Raw genomic sequence first — 13,906 nt, forward strand, 5'->3', positions numbered from 1 at the left:
AATAATAATAATAATAATAATAATAATAATAATAATAAACGTACTGACTGACTGAGTTAGAAGTAAAGCAACTTAAAACTAGAGCACTTTGTGAAATCAGAGAAACTGTAAAAAGTCGAGTTTAATTGATTGAATAAGACAATAAAAATGAACGCAAACGTCACTGATTTAACCTCTAGGTGGCAACCTGTAACGTGACGTGGCTTCTAGCATCCATGTGTCAAGGCGGATGAAATCATCTACACCGCCATTTCCGGTTTAAAAAGCGCTCCAGAGATCATAACTTAGTTTTTCTGCAATGTTCATATTGACTTAGAATTCAGGCCTAGAAAAACATACAGCTGAGTTTGATTTGCTCTGCGTTCTGCTTGTCCCATACCCATATAATTTTGATTTTTTTTTTTTACCGATACCTTTTTTGCTGATACTTTGCATTTTATCTCCAGTCAAACTGGGGATGAAATCTGACATTTAGCAAAAACAGGTAGTCTTAATAAACTGTCAGTTACATCTACTGATGAAAACAGGGTGGTACGGCAGTTTAACGACTCGTTTTTATTTTGAAAATCCTGAACCAGAAGTAGCTGTGGTGTGACCGTTACCTTCACAGAGCGCTCATCTCTGTGGCATCTCCGTTTCTCTCAAGTCCTCAAATGCACGACTTCCACCGTCGGCAGAATCAGAGGATGTCGAGGCCTGTTTCACGTTAACGGCACATGTTAACATGAGGATAAAGAGATAAAAACACAAATTAACCGACCCACCCGTTTAAGGTTAGTAACCGACCTGGGATTCCCTGTTTGACAACACGGAAATGAGCCAGATGTCTTCTTTGACAGATGTTGCTAGCTAGCCTAGCTTAGTCAGCTAACATCTTGTTTCTCACACAGACACTTAATGGTACCCTATTTGCTTTGTCCTGAGTATTAACAGAGGCTGTCGAGCCCAACAGGCTTAACACAGATGTAATATCCAATTAAATACCTAAATAGAAGTGGAGGGCACAGGTGCAGCATGTTGGCCTTTATGTCAGACAGCAAAGGGGATACGGAGAGGAAACGCTAGAAGATGCTCATCATGATTTTTATCAATATTTCACCAGATATATACTCAATGGAAAGGTGGTGGCGATCCCTTGTAGGAAGACGGTTTTGTGTAGTTTGTCCTTTTTTTTTAGAGCCAAGTAAATACTAAGACAAGGGTCAGTTATCTCTGTTAATGTGAGTAGATATTCGTGCTATTTACTGAATGCCCGCATCAAACTGAATCATATAGTTATTAGCTTAACTTTTTTCCACTTGCATACCCACAGTCACGCATACCTCTTCATTTTTTTCTCTAGTCCCAGAGAAGTTAAATGAGTTGAGGGATGATGTTTGCTGTTGACTGAAGTCCACCCCAAGAATCAAAATGAAGAGGAGGCTGCTTCGTGGTTTCCTGTCCGAGATTTCCATCCGGATGGCGCTGTTGGTGGTGTTCCTGTAAGTATATCCGCCTCTGAATCATTTGCATCATTGCTTTATGGATCCGCAGTTTGAAAGTCAGGCATTGTTTGAGTGACGAGCAAGCAAACAGAAACGTGGCTCTTTCTTGTGTTTGCGCAGTGTCACCGAGCAGCTTCCTCCTTTCTACCGTGAGATCCAGTCAGAGGAGATGTGGCTGTATAAATTCCATCGTGTGGAGCGAGATCACGTGCCCACCTCTCTTATGTTTGTGAGTCTGCATGCCTCTCCAGTTAAAATGAAGCATAACAAATAAGTTCAGTTATTGCACTCATAGTTTCAAGCCTTGCAACACTCAGCATAGACAATCTGACAGACATTGATTTGGCTGTACGTGGATCAGAGTTGTTATACTCATCTCTTTTTTCATGTCTGCATCAGAGTGTGGCGGTTTTCACCCCGCTGATTGTAATCCTGGTTTTCACCTTCCTGAAGAAGTCAGAGCGAGGGGATCTGAAGGAGGCCTCGCTGGGTAATAAATTCTACACAGATACTCATTTTTTTATACTGAAACAAAAATAGCAGCCAGTTTTTTGAGCTGACTTGTCTGTTGTTTCCTTCTGTCATCCAGCTGTGACTTTGACTCTGGTGCTGAATGGTGTTTTCACCAACGTCATCAAACTTGTTGTTGGCAGGTAAACAAGGTTCACAACACAGCAGATGTTAATGAAACCCAGTGTCACAGTGGATAAAAGCCTCAATCTGTCCTCTCTGTGTTTGCCCCTTTCTCAGGCCACGGCCAGACTTCTTCTATCGCTGTTTTCCAGACGGTCAGATGAACCTGGAGTTGCGCTGCAGCGGCGACCCAGATGTCATCATGGAGGGCAGGAAGAGCTTCCCCAGTGGACACTCCTCATGTAAGGGCCTTTTATGTTTGATTATGCCTCAGTAGCTGGTGCATTTTCATGAGCAGGCAACAAAGAAGAACAACAAATGCACAAAGTGGGACAGGAGGGCTTATGATATATCTGAAAATAGATGTATGTAAGTGGATTTTAGCCTCCAGGCTCTTATTTTGTTGTAAAAGCAAAGGGGACTCAATCGCCTATTTTTAACAGGTTTTCCCATGTTAAAAAACCCCACATATATACACTATCTTTGGTATAAAATGGTATAAGCAGTGCCTCTCCATGTCTCATCCTTTTCTCTCTGGTGTTTTCTCTTTGAGTTCTCTCTGGCTCTGTATGAAGCTTCCTCTGGCTCTGACCGCCTCTTCTCCTTGGTCCCAGTTGCCTTCGCAGGTTTGGGTTTCACAGCACTGTATATTGGAGGAAAGCTGCGCTGCTTCAATGCAGCGGGCCAAGGCAGAGCGTGGCGGCTGTGTGCCTTCCTCACCCCTTTACTCACCGCGACAGTGATTGCCCTCTCCAGAACCTGCGACTACAAACACCACTGGCAAGGTCAGAGTCACAGAGGTGCTTTGAATGACACAGTGCATCATGTAAATAATGTTTTTCCTTCAGTCAGCTTACAGCAGCCTGTGTAGCAGGGCCAATGTTTCTGTCACTGGCACAGGGAGATGACATCCACATTCATAATTCTGCCTACAAACCCATATTCATAGTTTGCTGTACTTTAATGTCAGTGATCATTTTGAATAATACATATCTGTCTTCTAAATGGATGTTTCATATGGTTAAATGGTCTGATCTATTTAATATTTTGAGTACCAAGTCTGAGACATTAATATAGATAGAAAAACTCTTCAAATTTAAAAGATCAATTCCTATAAATATGCTTTCAGCTCAGTTCAGTTCTGTCCATAATTGTATGGATACTTCTCTGTTGCCATTTCTTCATCTGTCAAACATAAACATAATCAGGAAGTAAAACTAATTTTATCGTTGCAAAGGCTGGAAAGGTCATGCAGTTGTAAAACAAACATTAATAATAGTATGAGAACCAAGTGAGGCTTACATGCTTTATGTCTCTCTTAATGTCTACATTGCTCTTAGATTAATGGAGCGTGAGCAGAAGATGTGAGAAAGCATTCGTGTGAAGCTGTGGAATCAAACCACTTGTGTGTGCGTGTGTGTGTGTGCGTGCGTGCGTGCGTGCGTGCGTGCGTGCGTGCGTGCGTGCGTGCGTGCGTGTGTGTGATCTTCTCCCTCCTTCATGTAGATGTATTAGTGGGTTCCCTGCTGGGTCTGGCCTTCGCCTGGCTGTGTTACAGACAGCACTACCCTCCACTGCAGGACCCTGACTGCCACAGACCTCTGCGTCACAGAGAGACTGTTCCCGCTGCACAGGAGCGCAAGCTGGCCAACTCCAACTACATCCTGCCCCTGTAGAACAGCTGTGACGGGATCATGTGCTGGTGTCGTTTGTTCTGGGTTACATGGTAATCCTTCTCATTCTGGTTTTCACACCATTAGGGCTGGGCAGTATTAACAGTATTTATTGTTCATCATTGTAACTGTGGGACTTTTTCCTTTTCTATTAGTGAAATGTGACACAGGGTTTATTTGCTAAACTGAAATAGCAGACAACATTTCTTCTGAATGGTTTCTGTAAATAACAACAGTTCACCGGTCCAACATGGTGGACTTTAACAACATAAACACCTTTAACTGTGGGTTTCTAAACCTCAACAGATATTATGACGTACAGCGCTTATCAATATCCGAGGATCATGACATTTATTATTATCCATCCATATGGCCCAGCCCTGCACACCCTGTGTATTGTGCCTATAGATCACATGACTTTAAATACTCACAACAGCTGAGCAGGTCTACTACACAAGCACCGCACTAATAGTCCACTGCCCACCAATTACTGGCTCAGCTGCTGTGAAACAGTTCATGTCGGGTCACTATTTTGTGATTGTTTTGTAAACTTTTTCAATGAGATGGGGAGAAAAAAAAAGAGAAATTTACAGTATTGGATGTTTGTGCATTGATGTTCATCCCTGACCTTTTGGAAACAATATATGGTGGAGAGAATTGGAGCTCAGCCACTATTAGGCGATACATCAGTTAGTCAATGGGCTGAAAATCAATCGACTCAAAACACTTTTAGTACTTGATTAATCCTTCATGCCATTTATCAAACAATAATGTCAAACATCGTGTGCCTGCAGCTTCTCAAAGGTAAAGATTTGCTGCTTTTTATCATTGTAAATGGGATACATACAGTCAGGGCAGGACTGTTGGTAAGACAAAACAAGCAACGTGATGTGAAAAAGTAGGATTTCTTAACATTACATTAAATCATTAACAATTAATCTACAATTTAAGGTATTAGCTAATGAATAAATCACCATTAGTTTCAGCCCAAGATCAAAACGCTCCACTTATTAATGATTTAGAACTTCCAACTGCGTCTGAGTCTTCTTCAGTGATTTAAGCTGGTTCAGATGTGACCACAAGCTCTAAATGTAAAGTTACGGTCTCAAAGTAGACATCCTTGAACCAGCACAAAGGTCACAATCTCCTCCCTACAAGACCACTTGTTACTGTTGTGCCTGAATGTTTTAAATTTAGGTTACCTGATGCAGCTTGAGCCAGCTCCACTCACTAAGGAAGACAGAGAGAAGGCTGAAAGCTCCAAATAATCAGCAAGAGGACCTTTGAACTTAGATCATCTGCACCAGTATTTGATTTGACAGAGGAAAACTGGGGAAGTAAGAGGTGTTTGTGTGGGCTGTTCATGTTTAAATGTAGGGGTGGACGATATGGATAAAATCTATCACAGTATATTTAATTTTAGGTCATATATAATTGCTCTAATGTCAAATCAAGATGAGAAAGAGAAAGAGTTTATGGGTAAAATAATCACACAGGGATGTGTGAGAGTTGTATAATCTGGCAAGTACAGAATGTCAGCAGTCGTATCCTTTACAGGGATACTTACCACAGTATTAACTGTAGAGTGAAATCTGATATTTGATTGATTGATTGTCCCACAGTACTGGTCAACATGTGGCCCACACCTTCATGTGTAAAGCGGCTTAATCAGAACCACTTCTCATGTCTCTGATCCCCACAGCTCTGCTCTACTGCCTCTGTCTTGAGTGCTTTAAATCTCTCTGTCTTCCTTTATTATATTTTGAATGTTTCCATTGGCAGATTGTTTGATTAACGTCTGGACAGGGTTCATATATCCAATCCTCAGTATGAGGCCCTGATGTAGCAGTTCCACTCATCTCACGGTTTTTGCTGTAGTTTCAAATGACAAATGCTAGTTGCATCTCCGCAGCATTTCCGCTAATGTCGCAACAGGTTAATGTGTCTGTAAAAAAGTATGAGGTAAATGTTTTCCGAGGTCAGTGGTCTCAGGCTTACTGTAGGTCTGGTTTTCATTAATGCACCCTCTCCTGGTTGCTCTGCCGACCTGTCTAAGGTGTGAACTGGACTGACGGTGGAACCAGATCTTTCTGATCAACCTGAGTGAGATCAGACTCTCCAGGTGATGGTGCTAGCCTCCCAGTGCTCCTGCTGGTCAGGATTTCTATCCTGTTAATAGTTTTATTGGCACGTAAGGTTGGTGGAAAAGTTTTGGGGTTTTTTTGGGTTTTTTTTTTTCAGACAGTTTTCATCAACTTTCATTTAAGAGTGAACATCTGGTTTGAATTTTGTTCTGTATTATATTTTTGTTTGTAAGATTGGTTTTCATTTGGAATAGATGAGACTGTTTTTGCAGGTTGAAACATGAGAAACAACAAAACCTCTTGTGTTTCTGTTTGCATGTGAAACCAGCCAAAGTTCTGCAGGGTCAAAGCACTTTCGCTCATCGCTGTGAATCAAGCTTTAAGCGGCTGGATCGCAGCGGTTTCAGACCAAACTTGGCAGAAAAAAAACAGACAAATTTGTGCCTTTGTTTACAACATTACTCAATTTCTCTTCGTTAATGAAGCATGTACTGCGTGTCACAGTGCGTGCTCTCTGTCATGTTGTGGACGTTGTTCTCAATCTTTTCTTTTTTTGGTTTTTATTTTATTGTTTTACTGTGTGTAGGATTCAGCTGGGAAGATACTACATGATGTTCAATGTGGCATGCTGCCTTGCTTTACCTCAGAAAGATATCTTTGAGTACTTTCCATAGTTTTTGTTTGCTGATTGAGTCAAATGTGAAGATTTCCAGGTGGAAACATAGAATTTACAACTGAGAGAGCAGCCGAGAGAAGGAAAAACTTTTTACAAAACTTTGAGACAAATACTTGCTTACTTATATCTTGATTTACACAGTCTTACAGGTATTTATGAGATGATGTACAGGTGTAAGTGTGTTTAATTTGGGGGCATGTAGGAGTTTACTTGAATTTTGAATATTTGTTTGTTTACCTAAATGTGATAATGTTATTTCATGAAAATACAGTAGGAATCTTTTGTGGGCACATGGGTTTCTGGGGGATCTGTTAGACAAAAAATGTTCATTAGACTGCTGCATTTTGAAAAAACCCTGCATGTTTCACTGCTAAAGAGCAACATATTCTCATTACTTTCCTTCCCAATGGAAATATTTCCATCCATTTCTATTAATTTATGTCATTTTAAGTGTGTATATACTGTATCAAGGTGATGATTACGTCTGGTCTCCTTCAGATCTACTGTCATGATGTGGGATAATACAAAAACTTGCCTGTTTGCTTTATTTATGTCACCCTCATCATAATTTGCCTTGGCTTGTAGGACCACATAGCAGCCGCTCATGCGGATACAGTATCCTGATTGTACATGTTGTGATGCTTTCAATTAATCTTTTGGTGACACTAAATGATGTTTCTAAATAATCTTGCAATACACACTGTCCTTTGCTTATTTTCTTTTGATTCATCCTGTTTTTGAGTATGTGTGATGATTACAGGAACCTGTTTAGATGATAGGAAATTTACAGTAAACTATACAATGAAAGCAATTAATAGTAGAATTATTGTTATTATTGTTGTTATTATTGTTAGTGTTGATGCTGGGAAGTCCTTTCTTACTTTACCTATGAATATGTCAAACCTCAGATCAAAATAAGTTTGTAGCCTGAAAGTCCTACACTCTTACTGAAATAAAAGTGTTTACCATAAAATAGTACTAGTACTAAGAAGAAAAAGAAGAAGAATATATAAATATATTGGCTTATTTGTATTTTTTATTGATAATTTAACTCTTCAAAGTAACTGAAGATCAAATATTTTCATGTTTCCTCAAAATGTTGTTTTGTGGTGGGCGTGCCTTCGAGCAGATGACGTACGTCCATCCTCTCGCAATGATTGGTTGGGTGTGACGTATGGATTTGGCGCCACATTTCCAACAGGGAACAGTGTCGCAGCAGAAAAGCTTCGTGTCTGACAACAGACCAAAATAACCCGCTGTTCATGCCACTTTAGCATTATTTTATCGGCTTTGTCTGGTCTTTTAAACCGAAACTTTGAACATGTTCGTCACAGACATTAGAAAGGAATTTTATGAAATTGTCGCCAACCAGGTGAGTTGTTCGAGCGGACTGTAACATTAGATTAGCTAACTTGAACCGTGAAGCGCTGTTTGCTAACGTTACTTAGCGGATAGGCACCTTATTGCGAGTTATCAACATTGAGACGCAAAGTGTTTATCTTATATGGTATACTAACGTGAACATGACCTGTCGTACGTGACGTTGCTTTCAGAGAGTCGCTCTCCTGGTGGCGTCCGACATCGACGCTCTGTGCGCCTGTAAGATCCTGCAGGTAAGATGCTCAGCTAACTGCTAACTGTTAGCAAACATTAGCTGCTGCAGCCTCTGTTAAGATGTGTTGGCTGAACTTTGTGATCAGGACGATCCTGTGGTCGCACACGTAGAGATCGCCTCAAATCAATATGCTGTGTATCCTGCTCTGTTAGTAGCCACCGGCTCAGTATTTTGTTTGACTTCATTGATAACTAGCTTTCTTTCGCTCCATTGTAGTTTGTGGTCCTTATTTACGCTACATTCAACTAGAGTACGTTGGATATTTGTAATACTCCAGCACTTTCGTCCTTGTATAGTGAATGTTACGTACAATGACCGAGTAGAGGATCTGTTGAAGATTAATACTCTGAGACTAAAGAAAATTGAATTCTCCCAGTTGTATCTTGTTTTTGAGAGTTTGTGCAGTTTATTATGGTCAGTGGTGTCATATATATCTTGTAGATGCACATCTCTGAGATCAAATTAATATCCCTACACATGAAATGCTGATTAAAAGTGGTACATTCAGATTTGTATTCAGTCTCTTACTGGCTTCGTTTTAAGTGGCACAGTTGCTGAAGATTCATTGGTCCTGTGTCCTTTATTTGTCAGTGAGAGGCTATTGATGAATTAGTATATTGGAGGACTGAACGTTTCTGTCTCTTTACCAGGCGCTATTCCACTGCGACCAGGTCCAGTACACACTTGTGCCAGTTACAGGCTGGCAGGACCTTGGCACTGCTTTCCTTGAGCACAAAGAGCAGGTATGATCAATCAACATGTGACTACATGACAGAAGGTTAAACAAGAAGGAACAGTTGAGGTTCGCCACACTGTCACTCTAAACTGAATGGATTGTTTTGGTGTATTGTGCGTCATAGTTCCAGTACTTTGTTCTCATCAACTGCGGGGCAAATGTTGACCTCCTTGAGATGCTGCAGCCGGATGATGACTCTGTCTTCTTCATCTGTGACACTCACCGGCCTGTGGATGTGGTCAACGTCTACAATGACACCCAGGTGACGGACAATGATCAATTCAGCTCACATCAGTAATAATTAAGGAAGCAAACCTCGACAACACATTAAATGGTTAACTTGGAGTGTGCTTCAGCTGTTTGTGTTATTATTGCTCATTAGTTTCTCCGGTTAGTCTTGAAGTTTGTGAGTGACACCAGAATATTTCTCCACATCTCTGTGAAACCTGCTGCCATGCTTACACTCATGAAATGTAACGTTGTATAAACTCATGTCCTCTCATCCACAGATAAAGCTACTAATCAAACAGGACGATGACCTTGGTGTGCCCTCATATGATGATATCTTTCGAGATGAAGATGATGAGGAAGGAGGTGACTCTGGGAATGAGAGCGATGAAGGTTCAGAGCCATCAGGGAAACGGAGGAGATTTGATGAAGTTTGTATTGAACAGAATGAGAATACACCCCTGAAATGAATCAGATCCGTGTTGGCTTGACTCTAATGATGGTGGACTGGGGGTCATATCGTTGCAGGGGGCAGTTGAAAGGAGAATTGAAAGACAGCGGGCGAGGAGGGAGTGGGAGGCACGAAGGTGAGGTGTTTATGAGGAGGTGTACTGTAGGTGAATGGTGTTGGTCAGAAAGATGCTACGATTTCTAAATTTACATGAATGTCTCACTTGTTTCCCAGGAGAGAAATCCTGTTCGACTATGAGCAGTATGAATATCATGGGACGTCTGTGAGTAGACTCACATTCTTATTTTATTTATTTGTTCCTTTTGAGTTCTGGAAACCCAAGATGAGTCTGGGACATGAAGACAAATTTGATGATTTTTATGTCTTAAATTTTCTTTATGCTGTTTTTGGATTTCATTTCACATATTCTGTTTTTCCTGAGTGAATGTCTGAATACAAATATTTTCATTTGTCTGTAAGGCTGCAATGATGTTTTTTGAGCTGGCATGGGTGTTGACTAAAGACACCAAAGACATGCTCTGGTAAGCTATCTGATAATGATACATGTTCTTTCTTTTAATGACAAACATTGTGGAAATGCATGGTGCACTGGTCAGATTTTAGATAACCTGCTGATGTTTTTCTTTGCAGGTGGGCCGTGATTGGGCTCACAGACCAGTGGGTTCATGATAAAATCACACAGTAAGAATGTCTTCAGTGTCCCTAAACATAATTCTCAAAACATGAATAGATTTCCCTTAGAAATTAGTCATTCATAGGCGTGTTTGCATCAAGTTGTTTATCCTCACTGAATTATTCTTGTCTTGTATATTTTCAGTATGAAGTACGTAACAGACATAGCCACAATGCAGCGGCATGTTTCCCGGCATAACCACCGTAACGAGGATGAGGAGAACTCTCTCTCCATTGACTGTATGAGGATTTCTTTTGAATATGAGTATCCTTAATTCATCCGACATGTTGTGATTAGGGATCTTACCTTGAAGTGTAACACTTGAAGGATCCACTTGTACAAACTCTGTGTCTCTTTTTTTTTTTGAGTTTTCCTTGACCCTCTGCTTTAGCCTCCGTCTAACCCTCTACCAGCACTGGTCCCTGTATGAGAGCATCTGTAATTCCTGTTATACATCGTGTAACTTCAAGCTTTGGACATTAAATGGTCAAAAGAAACTCCAGGAGTTCCTGGCTGACATGGGGTAAGTCCCAAGAAACCAGTGCTATGTGTGTTTCCAGTGAAATGACTAATTTTATGAAATGTTATTCCATGTGAGTGTGTGATGGGAAATAGAGATTCCCTACTTGTTTTAATGGCTGATGTATAACAGGTTACCTCTTAAGCAAGTGAGGCAGAAATTCAACTCCATGGACATGTCGATCAAAGAGAACCTGAGAGACGTCATCGAAGAGTCCTCCAATAAATACGGGTGGGAATCTAAAAAAACTCAAAGAAAAAAAGGCTTCACTTGCTTTTACACTTATATTCATTCATTGACAGACAGCCTTGTCTTTTTTTCCCCTCCATCAGTATGAAGGACATTCGCATCCAGACGTTTGGTGTTCACTTTGGCTTTAAGAATCGATTCCTGGCCAGTGACATGGTCCATGCTACGACTGCCTTGCTGGAGAGCACCGAGAAAGACGAGAGCGACAGTGACAATTTCATCAAGGCTCTGGACTCTCTTTCCAGGTGAGTAGCAGAAGCTTAGTGTTAGCTAGTTCACTGGCCAAAATCCTGATGCTCTCCCAAATGTTGATAGATGTCTAACACAAGTGGCTAAAAGGTATAAAATGTCAGTTGAGCATCAGATTACAAAAACCTTTGTGTCAAATTTACTTTCTGTCCTGTTGGTCTCTTTCTCTGTTCAGGAGTAACCTCGATCGTCTACATTCAGGCATCGACCTGGCTAAGAAGAAGCTGATAGCCATCCAGCAGACTGTAGCCAGCTGCATCTGTACCAACCTCATCCTGTCCCAGGGCCCCTTCCTCTACTGCTACCTCATGGAGGTACGAGTGTCTGTATGACCTGCAGGTGTGTCTGGCTGCCTCTTAACAATGTGTCATGTTCAGCTCAATACATCCCTCCTCCTGCTCTTTCACATGTAGGGAACGCCTGATGTGAAGCTCTTTTCTAAGCCCGTGGCCTTGACTCTACTGTGCAAGTACCTTTTGAAGGCTTTTGTCCATTCTGTGAGTATCTTATTGTGAAAGAAGCTCTTACATGCCCTGAAAATGCGCTGTTATTGGGGTCACTCTTTCACTTGTTTTTGTTGTTTAGACAAGGAATAAGCGCTGCAAACTGCTTCCCCTTATCATGGCTGCTCCCAAGGACGTGGAGAAGGGAACCGTCATTGTTGTGGGAATCCCACCGGAGTCTGAAACATCCGATAAGAAGAAGTAAGACCTTGCTTTTGTAGATATGTGGGATATTACCAAATAGAGCCCAGCTTATGGCTCAGAAATATACTTGATAAATAAGAATAAATGTTTCTCCAGTAAACCAGACAATGTTTTTTTAAATCTCTAGTTTATATGCAAAGTGTAATTTCAGAATCTTGATATTTGGACTATATCTATATCTATCGGTATAGACATGTTCTCGCCATATGATGCTTTGAAAGAAAATAATACTTTTGTCCATATCTTGCTCATCTTGCTACAAGTTAGAGTGAAATGCACACAATCACTAATTAATTTGTTGGTCTAAAGAGGTGATGGGTGTGTTTAAGTAGAATCCAAGGTGCTGTCTTCAGACTGCTCGTTTTGCAACAGTCCAAAACACAAAGACATTCAATTTACGATGATATAAATTAGATAAAAGTCTTCACATTGGACACATTGACAGTAGAGGTCTGCTGATGTTCTTGTTTGAAAAATGATTGAAACTGATTATCAGAATGGTTGACTATTCATGGTCTGTCAATAGACAGTGTTACACAGATGCAAAAACAGTTATGTGTATTTTGCGTCCTCACCTTGTCCTTTTCTCTGTACTCTAAGTTTCTTTGGTCGAGCATTTGAGAAAGCAGCAGAGAGCACCAGCTCCAGAACTCTTCATGACCACTTCGACACTTCCAGTAAGCTGTATTTGTCATTTACTCTTCTTCTGTGCTGTGTCCAAATCCTCATAAATGTGTTATATGGGAAGTTGTTCATCTCCACATCAGACACTAGGTGGCAGCCTTGTCTTCATTTCTAGTAGAGCTTCATTGTCAAAAGTCATGAATCAGACAGGTGGGCACACTGATCATCATTCTTGACACGTTCTGCAGTGTAACTTCACACCAGCTTTGTTTCATATGCAGAACAACATCAGAGTATTTCTACACCTTTATTTATGCCAAACTTCTCGTCCTTAGATGCATGAAGTTTGTTCAGAAATAGGAATTTGTGCATTTATTGCTTCCTCCCTGTGTTTCTCCCTCTGCAGTCATTGAGCTGAAGACGGAGGACAGGAGCAAGTTTCTGGACGCGCTCATCACCCTCCTGTCATGAGAGGAAACGTGAGACTGAGTTCTTGTTTTGTTTCTTGGACAGTGTAAGTGCTGCTGCTCTTCACATCTTTGTCAGATGTGACTGAAACTGATCAGTCGCGGCAGACGAGTCGCAGCAGTACGAGAACTTCATCCAGGTTTTAAATGTTTTTATCCATTCTGTGTGTACAGTGTACAGTCTTTACAGTAAATGTGTGGTGGTCTTATTTTTGCTTTTACATTCTTGTAACCTTTGTCTTTTATTCCTCTCTGTGTATGTGAGTGCTTCATCACATTTTTAAATGTGTTTAATAAATCATAGTAAGTTACCTAAATTGTCTGTTTGCCTGTTGTCATGAGTAACATCAAGTATCCACAATTATTGTTTCAAGTAGTTTTTGAGACGTACAAAAATATCTTTTTATACAAGCCTTTTATTCTTTCATTTTCTTGTGCTTATGCTGCCAAGTTTCAAAATGAGTAATGCCATGTTTCACAGGGATTACTGGTTTGACTTCCTTTGGCAGAATAGACGCTTGCTGTCAGAGATTTAAAACGGTTGTAAAACCACAAACTCAAAAACTTCAGATCGTGTTCTTGTTCATATGCTAACCACTATTCAGTGGTCAGGACAGAACATTTCTTCAGGGTAAGGAAAAGCATAAAGAGGCCACAATGCTCAGTCATACTGTCTGATCTTATATGAGCCGATGTGATCTTTTATATGTTGCTGTAACAAGGTGAGGCGACAGGAATAAGAAAAAAGAAGTACTGAAGCTTCTTTCCTCAACATTCAGAGATCAATTTGCAAAAAACTGATTGCAGTTGCTCAGT

The 13,906-nt window shown here is 40.7% G+C and overlaps 2 protein-coding genes across 3 annotated transcripts; both read left to right on the top strand.

Moving 5' to 3' along the window:
- The first annotated feature begins 586 nt into the window (after positions 1 to 586).
- Positions 587 to 7,264, top strand: plpp5 (phospholipid phosphatase 5). 2 transcript variants are annotated; one of them, XM_070965086.1, is made up of 8 exons: positions 587 to 773; positions 1,343 to 1,481; positions 1,605 to 1,713; positions 1,884 to 1,974; positions 2,074 to 2,137; positions 2,235 to 2,359; positions 2,732 to 2,902; positions 3,624 to 7,264. In XM_070965086.1, exons 2-8 carry the CDS (start codon positions 1,411 to 1,413, stop codon positions 3,791 to 3,793), a joined length of 801 nt encoding a protein of 266 aa, XP_070821187.1. In that variant the 5' UTR covers positions 587 to 773; positions 1,343 to 1,410; the 3' UTR covers positions 3,794 to 7,264. The 2 variants fall into 2 exon arrangements, with proteins under 2 accessions (XP_070821187.1, XP_070821188.1); XM_070965087.1 differs by having other exon boundaries at positions 657 to 773; positions 1,349 to 1,481.
- Positions 7,265 to 7,754: 490 nt separating this feature from the next.
- Positions 7,755 to 13,403, top strand: cdc45 (CDC45 cell division cycle 45 homolog (S. cerevisiae)). Its single transcript, XM_070964868.1, has 18 exons — positions 7,755 to 7,922; positions 8,104 to 8,163; positions 8,816 to 8,908; positions 9,026 to 9,163; positions 9,411 to 9,560; positions 9,658 to 9,716; positions 9,815 to 9,863; positions 10,061 to 10,122; positions 10,232 to 10,282; positions 10,419 to 10,538; positions 10,666 to 10,797; positions 10,927 to 11,025; positions 11,127 to 11,288; positions 11,468 to 11,606; positions 11,706 to 11,789; positions 11,878 to 11,996; positions 12,600 to 12,676; positions 13,030 to 13,403. The coding sequence occupies exons 1-18, from the start codon at positions 7,872 to 7,874 to the stop codon at positions 13,092 to 13,094; spliced, it is 1,710 nt and encodes a 569-aa protein (XP_070820969.1). The 5' UTR covers positions 7,755 to 7,871; the 3' UTR covers positions 13,095 to 13,403.
- The last annotated feature ends 503 nt before the right edge of the window (positions 13,404 to 13,906 follow it).

The sequence above is a fragment of the Chaetodon trifascialis genome, chromosome 6 (genome assembly GCF_039877785.1).
Source record: "Chaetodon trifascialis isolate fChaTrf1 chromosome 6, fChaTrf1.hap1, whole genome shotgun sequence".
Classification (NCBI taxonomy): Eukaryota; Metazoa; Chordata; class Actinopteri; order Chaetodontiformes; family Chaetodontidae; genus Chaetodon; species Chaetodon trifascialis.

Bases quoted from the DNA above. Each gene is read 5' to 3' on its own strand.
- cdc45 (XM_070964868.1), top strand. From the start codon at position 7,872: ATGTTCGTCACAGACATTAGAAAGGAATTTTATGAAATTGTCGCCAAC. The intron at 11,026-11,126 runs GTGGGAATCTAA...CCCCTCCATCAG, and splicing joins GAGTCCTCCAATAAATACGG to TATGAAGGACATTCGCATCC. The intron at 11,997-12,599 runs GTAAGACCTTGC...CTGTACTCTAAG, and splicing joins GAAACATCCGATAAGAAGAA to TTTCTTTGGTCGAGCATTTG.
- plpp5 (XM_070965086.1), top strand. From the start codon at position 1,411: ATGAAGAGGAGGCTGCTTCGTGGTTTCCTGTCCGAGATTTCCATCCGG. The intron at 1,482-1,604 runs GTAAGTATATCC...GTGTTTGCGCAG, and splicing joins GCGCTGTTGGTGGTGTTCCT to TGTCACCGAGCAGCTTCCTC. The intron at 2,360-2,731 runs GTAAGGGCCTTT...CCTTGGTCCCAG, and splicing joins CCCCAGTGGACACTCCTCAT to TTGCCTTCGCAGGTTTGGGT.